Source organism: Manduca sexta, chromosome 24, assembly GCF_014839805.1.
Source record: "Manduca sexta isolate Smith_Timp_Sample1 chromosome 24, JHU_Msex_v1.0, whole genome shotgun sequence".
NCBI classification, from domain to species: Eukaryota; Metazoa; Arthropoda; class Insecta; order Lepidoptera; family Sphingidae; genus Manduca; species Manduca sexta.
In genome coordinates this window covers 13,854,604-13,871,714 of record NC_051138.1, presented here as the reverse complement: position 1 = coordinate 13,871,714, position 17,111 = coordinate 13,854,604, and the positions used below count along the sequence as shown (strand labels likewise).

The following is a 17,111-nucleotide window of genomic DNA, read 5'->3' as shown; positions in this document are numbered from 1 at the left end:
AATTAAAATTTTAGCGCATTGAAATATTTGTTTCTTGCTTATTTCTGGCAGATCTGTTTGCCGATCGGCAAAGGCGTTCAACTATTTTCATTAGTTTATTATCTTTATATTATTTTCATTATATCTCTTGACCACTCTGTTTCAAATCACACCTACCACTTGCGTTATGTCACCATGGCACTCAATAAGTAGTCGAATAAATTAAAAACTACAAATTGCATATATACTTTTATGTTCTTGTCAACATTTTTTCACATTTTTAATTTGTTTAGGCGTACTTACGTGGCTGACTGTACTTATTCTCGGCGCAACACATTTTTCTCTAAAGTTGTTAGTTTAATTTATACGACTGCATCATCCCCCTCATAATTGTCTTAGAGCCTATGTACATCATTATTATGTCGTTTTATATTAGTGATGATAGCATTGAAAATTTCTCATTAAGGATTAAAATCGACTCAATGGTTTTGGATAAGGATAATGTTAAATAACATCCGTATAGTTCATTTTATAAAGTTACTAACAATGCTCGAATTGAGATTGAAAGAATTGGAATTGGACTTCTCAAAGTTTTAACTATCATCTGAGCATTGATTTTATAGTTCAGACACAAAATCAATTTTCTACGAAGTTGTAGGCGTCGTATAACTAAGAACAGAGGTCTGGTTACGCAATCAAATTTCACTAAGTTGGACAAGTTTTTTGATTTATTGAACAAATGTTTAATTAAACTAGATTTTGACTTCGATTTTCCAATCTGTTGCGGTCAGTTGGTATGATGAATGAATCAGTGGGGGAGGACTGACGGGCGAATGGAAGGTCAAAGTCAAAAACTCTGGTATGTTGACATCCAGAGAGAACATTAAAATTAAACAATTTTTTCGAAAAAAAGTTTAGTTAGCTTCAACCGCGATATTAATCTGACAAGAACATATAATTTTCCTGGAATGGACCCTTACCATGTTGTTAATATTCGTTGTGTAATTACATTGAAGGATGGATTACGAGTCGCCTGTTCAGCTGTGAAGTTAATATGGCCGAAAAGGTGTGAGAGAGATAAAACGATATTACTGTCGACCTTTGTCGCTCTAGAATTCAGATAGATCAACATTATACGTTTGCAAACGCGTAATATGGTTTCTGCACATCACTATAAATCCATAGAATTTGGAACAAAGGTTAAAAGTTTATAAAGAACAGGAAGCAATATTACAAATATTAACATCTTATAACAAAGGCGAGCAACAAATATTAAAATCATTTTCGTTTCAAAACATAAAAAATATCACCTCAAATCTGTTCAAATGTCCGTAATGCGCGTGCAAAAGTTGACAGATACAACATTAAAGACTCTTAGAAGCAAACACGATCTAAGTACTATTAGTCATAGTTAATGTCGTGATAAGTCAGAAAAGTTTGAAGCGGCACTTCGAAATACTCCAGGTTATGAGTCTATAAAAATGTATTTACAAACAGTCGTTTCAGAGTTTGTCATGGCTCACTTTAATACATAATGTCAGGTGGTCTTCGGATATCAAGAAAAAGCTGTAAAACATCAGGTGTTTTGTTGTAGGAACATTTATTTTGGAATTTGCAAAAAAAATATCAACTTGTTTTTTACGCCATGTTTTTGTTTGGTAACATAACTGAGATCAAGTTGCAAGATTGAAAAATGAGTATACAAATTACTTCACTCATTATTGCATGTCACAATGGGATATCAAATGTTAAGTAAATTTGTCATGACCCTCACTAAAGACGGATTTTAATGTTAAATTTAACGGCATTTACCAATGATTTTTATAAAAATGTATAGAAGTCACATAAACAGTTTTCTAGTAGCACACTAAAATTGATCTAATTAGCACAATCGGCCTTAGTATCGCGTTAGCATCGATTAAAGTTTGTCGCCTAACCAATGTTTTATAAAATGTCTTATAAGATATTTGTGAAAATGATGACATGCTTTTTTACTTTCACACGTCATATTGTAGTTTGTTATAATAATAAGTTATTTAACTTACATTAGTATATCGCTACGTTATTATGTCATAACATTTATTACTATAAATTATACAAAAAAGTAAAAATATACTTTACTTTAGCTGCCTTTAGATTACTGATCCCAAAACGCGTTCCATTATACTTCTCTCTAAGGCTCTACTGTAATGGATCGTTTGAACATTCTCCTGTAAAGGTGCTCAATAAGTGCTCAATTCTAACGCGAAACGATTCCTATTAAAAGCTAATCATAAATATAAAGCTGTAGTGGCTGTAACAAGATTTTACGAACCTACATGGAACGAATTTTTGGTATCGAATTTCGCATATAAAATTGTTTTGTGGTCCTGAATTTTTCGCGGGAGTGTTTCGGGTCGTGTTACACTTTTTGGATGATTTTAGTTTCTTTTGTACAACGGAGAAGTTGCGCAGATGCTATTGAATTGTTGCACCAGATATACGAAATAAATGGCGGCAATGAGATGTCAATCTTTTGTTTTACAGTTATTTTAAAAGCATTGCTTTAAATATTATATTTGCCGGTTGCGTCAACTAATTGCTAAATCAATCGCCAGCTGATTATTTAATGATATATCAACACATTCTCTAATTAACTATCGATGAGTAATTAAGGATTATGAACTCTTTTTCTTCCAAGCTTCCTATATGGTGGTGGGGTCAACGTTCCTCGTTTTACTTTTCCACTTCGCTCAATCCAAGATGTCGTTTTTGAAAATTTGACATTCTCTCATATGCCTCAACGCTACATCTTTCCACGCTATTTAATTAATCATTATGAACTGTTGGTAAAAAATCGCGCTAAGAAACATTAGGTTCTGAGACCCAGTATAAGCCATTAGATCAATGAAGGTTATATACGATTTAACACATGATTTTAATTAACTTCGAAGCAAGCGCTTGGAAGCGTTTATTTCACTACATTATATTATGTAAACTTATGTAAATATACTGGCACAATTTAGGAAAAGGGGTGTATTTTGATTTGCGTGAAAGCAATTAATGTAACCAATTAAAATAATCAGAGACGCTTACGTAAAAAAATGTGGTAAACAGCCAGCGTAGAAAAACACGGATAGGAAAACATTTTTTTTTTTTTATTAACAAGTATAGAAAGTTTTTAATCGGGTATTTTTATACGATTAATAATATAGTTAATAAAAAAAAAGAACCACCACTTTTTACATTTCAACAAACCATCACATTACAGAAATACTTTCGCCAATATTTCAGCAACCCGCCGATAGCCGGGAAATGCCTCGATCTGTTTTTTTCTCGACTACGTGTGTTAGCCTGGCAGGCCCGGCTTATAAATACACACCGGTCTTGCGAGTGAGTGCTTTAGGCACTGGGGGCCCTTAAATGACGAAGAGGACGACCCTCTAAAGGGTCACGGCCTCGGCTGAGGACGCTCACTGAGGGAGGATGAGATATCAACGATTATGGGAATCGCGAGAGTTGCGCAAGCGACCCATTAGTGTAACTAGTTTACGTCGGCACACGGGCCGGAATTATCAGAAGGGTCGGGGGGACGGGGGACGCGGCGAGGACGGAGCTGCGGTCGTGTGCAGTGATCTACCTCGGTCTGTCAAACGTTCAGTGTTTTGTAGCAAACACAAATAAGCCTTACCATATTTTTTTATTCTAACAGGTAATTTATTTATTTATTTATTAACCTTGGGACAACAAATAATATGTATTAAATCAACACAAAACAGTTGGTACAATAAATAATAACTGTGTAACCCACAACGTTAACCTCAAATTAGTTTTAAACAAATTTTGTTGATTGATAACTGAAGTGCTAGCAAACTTTATCCAAAGAAACACAAAATCAATTATCTTTGTGTTCTAGTTAAAATTAAAACAAAAAATGGGGATATACAGTCAACTATAAGACGACCGGGTTACAACTGGCATGTCGATGTCGTAATTTGTATCAAAAAAGATTTGTAACAAATTTGCAGAATCCAATCATTTTTTAATTTATGTATTTAGTATAAGTGACAGATACACATAAATTGTTTGAAAAGAACTTTCCTTATAAAAAAATTGTGTAGGTATCGTGGGCAAAAACTCATGCGGGTATTAACATCTAGTAATTTAATTAAGCTTCAAACTATTTCTATCTTTGATTGTCATTTAAAATTGACAATTACACCTATTTCACATCACATGTCCCTCTTGTCTAGATGTAAGCCTGTCAATATAATGCTTTCGAAGCAAACAGATGGTTCGGACCGATAACTCCTCGTCAATCATCACCGCATAAGCTCATGTATCAAGGCTTAACACCTGTATGGTCATTAGCAAGTTGGATATTGTCATTCCCGAGTGAACAGGTGATTGCTTCATGCATACGATATTAATGCCCGTGCTATTATAGTAATTATTATATCCTAATATTTAAACAATAGGGATGGATGATAGTGTAAACGACAAGCTACGTAAAAGTAGTTTATTAAATTAAAAACATACGGTGATATATCACTATAGCGGCAGTCGAATGGACTGCTAAGACGAGAATTGAGAGTTTATACCCAAGCGAGGGATGGATCTTTTCGAAATCATTTGGGTATTCGTTGAATTAAAAAAAGCGAGGAAACTTGCTTTCCTGACATTTGTTTCAGGACTTTGAAGGTATCAGAATTTGCTTATATACATCAGATCAGTGGTGGGTTTCCTTGACTTCTTGTATAGGTTATTCAACTATTAGACACTAAAAATAGGTTTAGACCTGTCATGTTGTAAATTACATATCGCAAGCAGGGGCCTTATTCTCTATCCCGCACGTTATTTTGACAGTGCGTAACAAGCACGTAACACAACGCAGCATGTTTAGGACTATAGAAATTTGGCTTACAGAATATCATTCCACGCACATTTCTCGAAGATAACATGACACGGCCGCGTTACGCGTTTACACTATCATACAGAATAAGGGCCCTGTTGAGAAACAAAGGCGGTTTAAAGGTCTTCAAAACAGTGTTAACTTATGTGGTGTTTTTAGAAATCATATTTATTTATTGAGAACGTATAGAAGGGCTTATTTCTAGGTACACGTAGGTTATTTATACATCGCTTTTAATAAAGGGTCCCAATCACATATTTTATCTATCTTATCTGTCTTCTTGTTTTTTGTTTGGTATATTCCCGGACTCGAATTTCAGATTGAGATTGGGATCGGTTATTGAAATTTTAATCTGAAGTCATATTTTTTGTGTTAAGTTTGTGACGTCTTTGATTTTTATAAATCACTATATTGCTACTGGCAGTGTACGTATTATTTTCATCACTTATTTCCTCAAATGATTTCTTTAAGACATTTCGACAATCACCACTACAAAATGATCTGTAGGTACACGTAACGTAATCACATATTCCAACAATTTTTACCAGAACAAATTCTGGGAATATTTCAACGCACTTTATTACCTTATCCAGAAGGAACTTCAACACTGAAACCATTTACAATAAGTTATTTCGGGTTCAATAGACTGTAGGATGGCAATTCTACTGGCCGTGAGTTCTTCCTATAACCAGATTTTCACTGAAAGTGCCGGAATAAATTGCCACTTCTAACATATGTGCCAGTTTTACGGCTTTGCTCAAATAATCTACAGTCTTTCGATGGCTTAATGTAGAATCTGATAGCTATTTTAATTCAGGAGTAAGTTAGTAGTCTTTGGCATTCCATTAACGTTCTTAGAGTGGCTGTGAGAATTTGTAGTTTTAATAGAAGATTCTACATCAAAATCAGTACATTATAAATTATTATACCGAGATATACAGCGAGGTCCCATTATCTTTGTGATTAAAGTTAACCAGTCACATGACATTGAGTGCGTGTTGAAAAATGAATATGAAAAATAAATACGTTTTACACAAGACAAACATTGTGGTAAGGTCGGAGCCTTGTCCTCCTCTCTCATAATTATATATTAGTAAATTAAATTAAAAGTATATATTTGTAAATTAATTATGTGAACAAAATAAACTACAACTGTGTATAACCAGATCATTACTATGTGCGTGACATACGTTCGAGAATATAATATGCTTATGTTAGAATGATCCAAACCTTAAAAATTATTCGTTTTTATACAACGACGAACGATCCATTCGCCAGGTGGTAAGCAGTGACACGAGGAATCCACTCGCCAGATGGTAATACTATTTTCCTAATATACTTATACTACCAATGCTCGCTAATATTAGCATACCTACTAAGGATTTAGAGTATCTCCATTATCCATTGAATTGCGTTCATCGTTGAAGGTTAGTTGCATTCGGCAACATAAGCAGCCAAAAGTGTACATAATTGTGCTGGTATCTCTCAGCATGTGCATAATTTTCTTTCAGAAGATTCTTCCAGAACCGATGATTTAGTAAGAAAAAAAAGTACTTACCGTTCTGTTCTGAAGATTTTTGACGCGGCACAGCAGTCTGACTGGATGGCCAACAAGTCCTGTGATGTTCCTGGGCGTACTGGGATCGAAGTACGGCGCATCTGGAGAACCGCTCCACTCCTGCAGGAACTCAGCTCTGAACCGACGGGAAGAGATGTCCATTGTGGTGATATCGTGAGGAGATTCCGTTCCTGAGTCCGCTGAAATGGAAACTTCATGAATTGAGGTTTTAAACTATCTGAATGTTTGGAAACTAATAATAATTTACAATTCCACAATATCTATAGTTTCTTTTTAGGCTGGCAGGAAATATACAATTCTTTGATATTTTGTTTCATTATAGACGGTGGGGATCATAAAATTCTAACGTCGAGTGACCCACGTGTTTTAACAAAGAAAACAATAATAAACTGAAACACATTTTTTTTCTTTTGTTTGTAAGCGCTAGTCTTTCGAAGATTAGATTTTGAAATGTCTTTCCTTTAACGGAAGCTTCATTATTCCAGAGTGCGATACATTAATTTAACCTAATTGATAGATTAATTGCTTTTTAACCAGGAAACTATAATTTGAGGTGGTCGAAACCGCAAGCAAAACCTAGAATAATTTACTAACCGACTTGAAAAAAGAAGATTATCCATCCGTCGTGTGTGTGTGTGTTTTGTTTTAATGTTTGTTACCTAAGGACTTGGTTGCTTATGAACTGATTTGGAAAAATATTTTTTGTTCAAAGAATGTACCTTCAGATTAGTCCCATAGGTTTTTTAAATGATGTATACATAGCTACAATGTACCGTAGAGTCGCATGGGTAACTAAACAATAGTTAATGTTCTTTTAAAATTAGCTTCTCATATACCTAATGTAGACTATGCTCCTCTCCATCACTAACCTAAGTTAGTGATGGAGAGGAGCCTAAAGTTTAAATTAGTTTCGGCTGAGTACAAAATTCTCTTCTGTCAGTGCCACCGCAGGGGAACCGAGGACGAGTTAGCGCGCTTTATTTAGACAGGATAAAAATGCTCGCATATAAGTTGCCGCCGTTTTGTGACAAATTTATATTTAAGTTTTTTTTTATTGTGCTTACTTTATCATCACAAATGAACTGGTTCCCTTCCCGCTAATACGGGTATACGATGCGCTGCGCGAATAAATTTTATTCTAGATATTGTTTGCGGATGTATCTTTATGAACGACTTCTCCCGTTACAGGTCCCAATTCCCGCTGCATACTTTTTCGGGATAAAGCCTTCAGGATATTATAAAATAATGCACGCACATCACCGTTAACATGGGATAAGATGAAATCCAATCGATTAAACCTAGAGCGGCATAAAATGAAATTAAAGATAGGAAATAAAAGAGAACATAAATTCCTACTTAAATAACGGCGTACAGCGTGCATTCGCCTACATGTACAATCATAATTTTCAGTCAGGAGAAAAGAAAAAAAAATAGCAATATTAAACAGGTAAACACATGATCGGTTGGTCGTCTTTCAGAAATTACATTACATTAAGATATAGATATACGCTCCATCTCTTTCTTTCACGCGCATCGTAATGCCTGCTGACGTCACATGCAAATATTTCGTCCCTCTTCTGTTTTTTGACACTGACTCTTACTATCGAATTTCAATGGCTTATAAGTTATAGATTTTTTTCATCAGATTTCAATGATTTTCTAAAAGTAAGTTATTATTTATATGATATTTTATAAAAGTTATAAATAAAAATAAGTCAAATATCCTATTCAGTCTATGATTGAGAAATAACAAAAATATATATTTTTTTTATTAATTTATTCATGCTTTATTAGAGTTATTTGGCATAACACACTTAATTTTAATTCACATCAACCTTCCCTATACTTAGCAGTTGAAGAGGTTTTGTATTAAAAGCAAGATGGAATGCGTCTTACGATAACGATACCTACGACAAATCATTAATGTTTAGGTATACGTGCCTCAATTATTAAAACGTATGCAAAAAACGCTTACCCTAAATTTCTTTCAAATTTCATAATTTCCGCATTCAAATACAGCGAGCAAAATGAACAAGAACTTGTGAGGGTACCGTGCAAAAAATATCAACATATTTGGAAAATAAGTCCAATCTCCTTTCTGCGAGATGTTTTATTAACCCCTGGAACGAAAGGCAAGTATAAAAATAGCTGTCCCGGAAAATGTGGGACGTATGGGCACCCCACTTCTGCCCCGTGATTTACGAGTGTACATCATTCGTTTCGGATAAATTGTGTCCGCGTAGATGGCTGCATGACCGCATTTACTATGAAGTTAATACACTGACAGTATTTCTTGCTTTAAATTGTTGAGAAATGTATTTAGTCATAGCTTTTGGCACGTGATATGTTTATATTGGAACCTACTCCACTTACCATCAGATGCAGTGAAGTTACTTGGCCGTGCAAGAAATTAACAAAATCTGATAATTTATATCTTTTCTTACGGTATGTCTCATACATAAAGCTTTTGTCAGATTTTCACTCTTCAGCATTCTTTTAATCTGACCTAATCTCATTCCAACGTGGGTTGGCGTGGTTAGCAACACGTTTATACGCATGCTGCGCGTTAAATAAGGATTACTTTTTACGACTACCCGCCTGCCTAACGCAATCCTTAGGGAACTGAATCCTTGGCAAATCGTCGAAAACACACAATGTTGGCTGACCTAGTATAGTGTATAAGTAAAGAAATTTTCTTTGTTCAACCCTGTTCCCGTTATTTGGGTTCGGGTCTCCTCACTAGTTTGCGCCAGGTTCATCTATCCTGTGTTGTATCATCTGGTACTTTGGGCTTTGGGCTTTCTTGAGGTCTCTTTTTACATTCGACCACCAGGTCGACGACGGGTAGCCTCTACCTCTATCCTTTTCTTGCAGATAAGGCAATTTTAATCTTCTTTACAAGTAAGTAAAGAAATAACTTTTAAAAACATTATTTGCTGCTGTTAAACATTGTAAACACCGAACACGCAATATTTAGTAGCTCAAATCCATCCAATTAATATTATAAAATAGATGTTGCTCGCGGCTTCGCCCGCGTGAGAAGCCTTTCTTGGTACAAAAGTCCTTGAACATCACTGTAGCGATCTATAACGTCATTTATCTAAAACATATGAAAATTATTTTAAACGGGATCATAATACCGGGATAAAAGATAGCCCATGGTATAGAGCATGTCTTGGATTAACGTATAGGCTTGCTTTTGCTTTACCTTTTAGCTGGCACGTAAAGACGTGGCCCAAATTGCATCCAAATTAGTTAACTGTTTTTGCGGTAACTTCTAAGAAACATGTAAACATTCAAGAAAATCCATGCATGTAATATTGGTACGACATGTGTAACATACTTTGTGTAGATGGTTGGATATAAGTAAACGCAGAAACACTGAGCATCGATTTGCATGAAATCTGGGCATGGAGATAGGCCAAGTCTTTGGTTAAAACGTAGGCTATTTCTTATCCCGGTAATTTGCTTCCATAGGAATTTATGAATCTGTTTTTTAATAGATGGCGCTTGCTTAGTTCAGATTTTAGCGACTTTTATAGCAGAAAGGGCTTTTCACATTTATATCGTACAGTCATTTGTGTTTGAAAAGTTCATAGGATTTGAACACCAGCAAATAACTTTCCACGAGCAACATCTGTTTTTGGAATGTTGCAACAATATTTTTGGCCTTAATCTTTATCCGAACAATGGACACATGCTATCCACACTAGCTCGTTTGCAGATCTAAGTACGTGCAGTTCGTTGCACCGTCTCGTCTAGACGGCAGCGCCCACGTCTCATTTGCCTAGTCTCGCAAACACTCTTAGAGCTCTGTTTCAAATTAGGGAATCAGATTAAGATGCAGTTAAATTATAGCTTATATTGTAAACTAAGGTTTAGTCTAGGCCTTGCTTATGTGAAAGAATTTTGTACGTTACCAGCATGAAATTTAGCCTGTCCGCTACACTAGCTTTTATAAAGTATGTACGTTGTATTAATTCTAGAACAGAGGAAATCATTGAAATCTGATGCAAATTCCACAAGTTATAAGTCATTAAAATTTGGTAGTAGGGGTGAGTGTCAAAAAACAGAAAAGAGACGAAACACTTGCATGTGACGTCAGCGGGCATTAAGTTGCGTGCGAAAGAAAGAGATGGAGCGATATTGCCTTTCTATGTCTACTCCTGCACGTTGCAATATTTGAAATACTGCCTTATTAGTTATCGAATTTTAATGCTGTTTTCACAGAAGGATTTCTTTCTTGTTACAATATTGAAATGCATAAAATCAAACTTAGTCAAATACCCTATTTTATGCAACAATTACCGACTAGAATTTCATGTATTCTTTTTACGGGAATAGATAAAAATTAACTTTAACTCATAAACAGAAACAAACGCAAACAACTTAAAATTTAATACGTCACATATTAAAATCAAGCTATAAACCTTACCAATATTCTTAGACGTAACATAACACGTACTTACCGACGAGGAAAAGGAATCCATGTAGAAGAGATATCCATAAAGCGGATTTAGGTCCGCCCGCTGCGTGCCCCATTACTTTCGACGCGCAAGCCTGGGTCACTGAAACGTGTTACACTGTTAATATGGTAACTGCAATAAATTTTTTTGGAAGTTTTTGTCGTGAAACGTTTTAATAATGATAGTTTCTGCGCATAGGTTGATACCAAAGAGCCTCGACCAACATCTTCAGAAGCTCTCAATTGGCCGTTGGGTCGGAGGCCAGATACAGAAGGCAGTATTGCTGGACACGGCGCGCATTGTGAGGAGATTCCTCACTTTGAATCTCTAACCGCCGGTGGCTTGGATTGTGAGCTTCGCCATCGGAGGGTCATTCATTTTTTTATATGCATGTTTTTTTTAAAGAATATATGTGTAAAAATGTAAAAAAGAACATAAAAAATAAAGAGAATAATAATACATTTATTTCAGGGTAATATACACTCAAAGTCTTAGTAAACTACAATACTTATATTAAATGTTAATACATACAGTTACAAATAAACAGGACTCAAAGAACAAGACAAAATATTACAGCGGGCGATTCACCGACCTACCAACTGAGCGTTAGGTTTATGCAACTCAAAATAGCGTCTCAAAAATCGCACGTACAGTCATTGCTTACAAGGGCTCCAATGCTCTTGGGCGCACCCCAAACCCTGCGCATCAATGAAGTCGCTCGCTTTCGCATCATCGCACTAAAATCTTCTATGTGCATACCGGCGAACATTCCCGACGCACTACAAAAACGAGGCAAACCCACAACAATCTGAATGAGTTATTTTATTGGATTCGCAGAGCATTATAAGTTTAAAATCATACTAAAACATATGGGTACCATGAGAATGATATTTACTATCGACAGACTTGTCCATCTCCCACATGTTTTTTTTTTTTGTCTTTATACGTTAACGATAGAAAAGGTGTATACTGTCTTACCTAAATATAAAAAAATATTAGTCTTAGAAAAATAAACTGGTGTATTTATTTAGCTTAATTAGTCAGCTAAGTCATTAAAATTAATTTATTTTCGTCCCCCCGTGACCACGAAGGCTGCAAAGTCTTCGAAACGTCCGGAGAAAACTAAAATATTAAAATCGCGATAAAATCCGATAAATAGTTTAATTTTAATGTCTAAGATTCGCGTAAACGTAAGAAATCATTAGTCAGCTAAGTGTTAATGACCTTGAGTTTGCGTCGGTGCTGGGCGGGGCGACGGGGAAGAGAAACTGCGAAGAATGACCAAACCGGCTCTCTGGTTTATTCTTATATTGATGGTAGGTTTTTTTTATTCCAGAATCTGAAAGATATCACCGCAATGTCTATTTCTGCCGATATTGTGCAAGCGTAGTAACGTTACGGTTTGATAGTTTCAGCCTTCTGCCTATATTATGCAAGCAAACTTGGATATAGGTTTGACGAACAAATTTAATTTGGTTGAACCCGATAACGTTTAAAATGAAACTAGTTTTCAGATTTAATGGTGGTTTTTTAGTTTTTCAGTCCACCTCGTATGTGTAACCGTGAAGGCTGTCTTTGAAACATCGGGATTAAAATAAAACTAGAATAACCGCGATAAAATCCTAAAACTAGTTTTATTTTGATGACATATTGTTGCGGGTAGTCCAAAGAATATTTCGGAAGTGTAATATTTTTTTTTAACTTTGATATTATTATAATTCGTACCGACAGAAAGTTATCTAATATGTCAATTAACACCGTCTTAATTAACTTCGAAGAGGCGAAAATATTATTTCCACTAATTTTTCCTCCAAAATAAAGCCGCCAAATATGCTTCCACGAAAATAAAACTTTTTCGTTTCCACAGCAATGATTTTTTTATATCGCTTTTTGCAATAGTATGTAATATTAAGTGTATTATAGTTAAAAATCATAGGTTATCTCGTCCAGATATAGACGAGACTGCTTCGGTGGCGTAGTTTAGTAGTCGAGCAGTGATATTGGATTTTTCATCTCCACGAGCCCGGAATCTAGAAAATGTGCCCGCTATGGCGATACACGTCCCCTTAACATGGGACGGAAAAAATAGGCGAACATTCGATGCTCTGGTTGCACTTCTACTTACGCCTTCCGAGATATAGGGGTTGTGTGTGGTTTAGGTATATAATAGTCTATTTTAGCAGTGCAAGAATTATTGTGTTTCGGTTTGAATATTATTTCAGGCACTAAACTTGCAGGGTGCGACGTCTTGGGTTAATTAAACTTCACTTGCTAAACGATATTTTTTTTTCTTTTTAATATGACAGTATAGTACAAAACAGTACTATGTATTAATAATAATTTCTATTATTGAATCCCTAACCACTAAGTAGTCGCTCGGGTTTTGAGTGTTGTCATCGGAGGGTATTTAAATTTTTTATTAGCATTGATATTTTTAAGATGAATGAAGATGATAATTTTGCATATTTTTTTTTATATAAATGTAAAAAGTAACATTCGAAATAAAGGGAATTAATATTTATTATTATGCCGTTAACATATAAGAAGCTCTAACAGTCTGAGAGTCACCTGCAAGGATTGCCAACCAATGACAACTGTTGTAATTTTAGGTATCGGTTCCAGATTACTTTAATATCTTGTCATTTCTTTACCTACCTCACTGGGAATTATGAGACATAGGTACTTTCTCCTGGTCAAAGACTTAGTGCAGTGTTGTACATTGTGCAATATTTTATCATCACAGTTAAATTGTGCTATTGATTGTTATGGTGGTGCTATCGCGTTTACCGTTAGCTGAGCTGGGAATCTCGTCCTCATATAAAAATATATTTTATACGCGTTAAAACCATTCCCATATTTGGGGTCGTGACATGCAACTTTTAGAATGGTTTCAGGACGGCTACTTACTGTAGAAATGGCGTCGGGTCGGACCTTTTCAGAAATGTTATTTTAGTTTTCGTATGTCACGTTACGTATCGTAGCGTTTGATCGTATGTATCTTTCATAAAATTTGAACAGTCTCCTTTATTGCTCATGTAGTGGCGTGTATAGGTAGTCGACCCTGTAGAGGAATAGATGGTTATGTTCCTCTATTGGAGGGGTCTTCCCCTGGAGATCTTTTCCAGTCACATATTGAGCCTGACCGGGCGTGGCTCTTCCGACAGTTCTTATTCGGAGTTGGTATATTTACAAATTCTGCTATCGCAAGTCAGAACCGTCTATGGCCATCTAGTATGATTATTGAGTATTATTTCCTAATTTTCAACATACATTTTGCAGTTACGGTGATGTTGAAGAGGTGGCGGTAAATATACTAATTGTACCGCCACACGTATATAATGAAGCCGTCCATTGTTTTGGTTTTGTGTCCCTGGATTGGAAACTGTCTTTGTTACTTAAAATAGCAATGGCAGAGAGCAAGATGAGATCGATATCATGTTTCTAGGAATGGAACAACGAATCTAGTTACTTAAGTAACACCAAATACACTTAAGTATTGCAGCGCCTTATTAAAAAAATATTTTATATATTATTTTCCTTTGCTAAATATGACTTCCTATAAAGTTGATAATTACATTGGCAAGAATGTAGGCCAAATATAGAGCATCAAACATCACTCTAAAATAGAAATACTGAAATAATTTGTAAAGTCCAATTTGTATGTGAATTTATTTGGGGAGGCACTAAGGTAGCAAAATCCACACAGAGTTGCCGGATCTTTTAAGCCAGAAAAAAATCTACTAAACGACTTTGTTTTTGCACTGCGTAATGTATGGAAATGGCGTTCCTTTACAAGATTTTTGTAAAAAAATGTCGCGTTGTTCATGTAAATTATATGCTTTAATTTTTCTAATGAATAATGTATTTGGACAATAAATCGAAACATTGACGCTGAGAGTGTTGGAATTTAATTAAACTTGGAACAAATTAGGAAGATTCTGGCGAAACGTGGGGTTTTATTTAAATCTGCTTCAAGTTCTTTTTGTACGGTAAATAACTCGTGAAAATCTTAAACTTAAAAAAATACAAAAGATACAGGCAATTTCTCCTATCGTGATTATTAATTATTGTTGTAAACATCGGATGTTATTTATTACTAGTGAACCGTCCGACCAAACCTCACCGGACCACTGCTGCGCTAATCTGAAGATTATAACTTTCATTAATCGCCGTCCCGTTCCCTTTCGCCGTTTTAGAGTCCATAAGGAATTATACATTTACACATTCAAGATAACAAGAACGAGGTGCAAGGATAAATTGTTGAGATTTTACAGCCGAAATTGACGGAAAATAATGTTAAGAAAGAGAAAGTAAACTAGGTCTTCGTGGCTCAAATCTACATAGATTTATGTGACCCAATTGAAAGCAGTAGCTCTAAACTGATTTAGTTTTTTTTTCCTAATAACGTATTTAGCATGAACAATATCTATATCGATTTGTTCGGCATGGACGGCAGGATTACTAAAAATGGTTGAATGTTTTCTAACTAACGCATAATCTGAAACTTATAATTGAAATACTTGGCCGTATATATGAACAGAGAAAATTTTAAAATGTAATTTTTTTAAAGGACGTAGCGTTAAAAAAAACACCACTTATGACAAAGAAATTATTCTGGGACAGGGTTTTCGTCATATGCAGGGTGGTCGATATCCAGCCTTGAAGTAAAAAATATACCATCCACCATTAGGAATAAAGCTGCTATCTATATTTAATATCAATTATCTATTCCTCATAATATCATTATTATATCGATTTGAAAGATAGAAGATTAACTCACACGAACAAACGTTAGAGTGGATGACAAAGTATTTTTTCATTACCATCGGTCATCGCCATTTATAATAGATAAAACACACCGGTAAAACTATAAAATTACAAAAATTATAATTCAGTACACGTAATATTTTTAACGACTTACAGGGTAAAGTAATTAGTAATACCAAAATGTACACAAAAGTACTTCCATAGGTGGCAGTCCGTCCGGCAGTAAATGTAAATATGTACGTGTGATAAAAACTCTTTATGGCAAAAGTAAACAAAATTACCCTGCAATATAGGGCACTGTGTTTGTACAAAATGGCCGGGGAAGACGTAAACATAAATTAGAAGAAATAAATTTAAATGTTTTAAATGCAACGTTTATTTTACTTTATGTGAAATGTAATTGAAATGGTATGTTGTTGTCTTGGAGGTATTTCTACTTCACGTATAGTAATTTTTTTTTTGTTTTATATAAGACACACAGAATAGATGATTGCATTCCAAAATTTGTGCCCGAATCATGATTGTTTCAAACGATGTGTTAATATTTAATTGTAATAAATGCAAAGATTAGACGAAACCATCAACTTGAATGCTTTTAATACAATATTACAATTCTAATCTAATAAGTAATGTTTAAAAACAGTATTTGCCGAAAACTTATTATAAACTTTGCTGTGTTGCTATTCATAATAGACATATCGGAATCATCTTAGAGGTAGATAGTTCCTCCCACTCAATCTGGTCATAGCCAAATGCCATGCGTTTCATTGGTAGTGGTAAGCCTCGAGAAATTTCCAATATAGAACATATGTCTTATATTAGATATGTACACTATCAAATCGTAGTTGATTGGTTAAAAAGATAAGTATCATTTATTGTATTGAATCCCATACATTTATTGAAGTTTTCTGCTTAGTCTTAACAAAGTCTGGTATTTGTGCTCGGCATGGCGAAGATTTGCGAGTCGCCTATTAGGTTGAGAGACAGAAGACATATAAAAGTATCCGGGTTGCACTTCTTCGGGAATGAAAGCGGGATGCGTGTTTTTGTATTAAGGTTACAGGGCAATATAGTGCCATATACTTAAAATTTTAGCAACAGACACAGAATTTGTACAGCATGCAGATGAGGAAAAAGAAAGTTTATCATTTTTATTTTATAACGTAGGTTCAAAAATATCTTGTCCCATTTCAAATTTCAGTATACCTACGAATTCTCTAGTTCCATGTGTATGGTGGTGGTAACTAATGTCTTACTTTTAGGTGACCTAGATACTAGTTTGACAACATTCTGATATAAAAATAATGTTTGTGTCTCCTCAAAATACAAATATAATATTAATATAACTAATCTTTAGCAGTTTATGTATATTTTTCACAGCAAATGACACCATTGTGTATGGTAATTGGAGTAGGGTCCAATATAATGT

General features: G+C 34.9%; 1 protein-coding gene across 1 annotated transcript in view; it reads right to left on the bottom strand.

Annotated features, from left to right (window-relative positions):
- Positions 1-17,111, bottom strand: part of LOC115451076 (zwei Ig domain protein zig-8) — a 58,333-nt gene that overhangs the window by 10,616 nt on the left and 30,606 nt on the right. The window contains exons 2-3 of the mRNA XM_030179271.2: positions 10,919-11,017; positions 6,429-6,628 (exon numbers count right to left, since the gene is read on the bottom strand). Coding sequence (XP_030035131.1) covers positions 6,429-6,628; positions 10,919-10,991 — 273 coding nt within the window. The 5' untranslated portion in view covers positions 10,992-11,017. The remainder of the gene's footprint in view (positions 1-6,428; positions 6,629-10,918; positions 11,018-17,111) is intronic.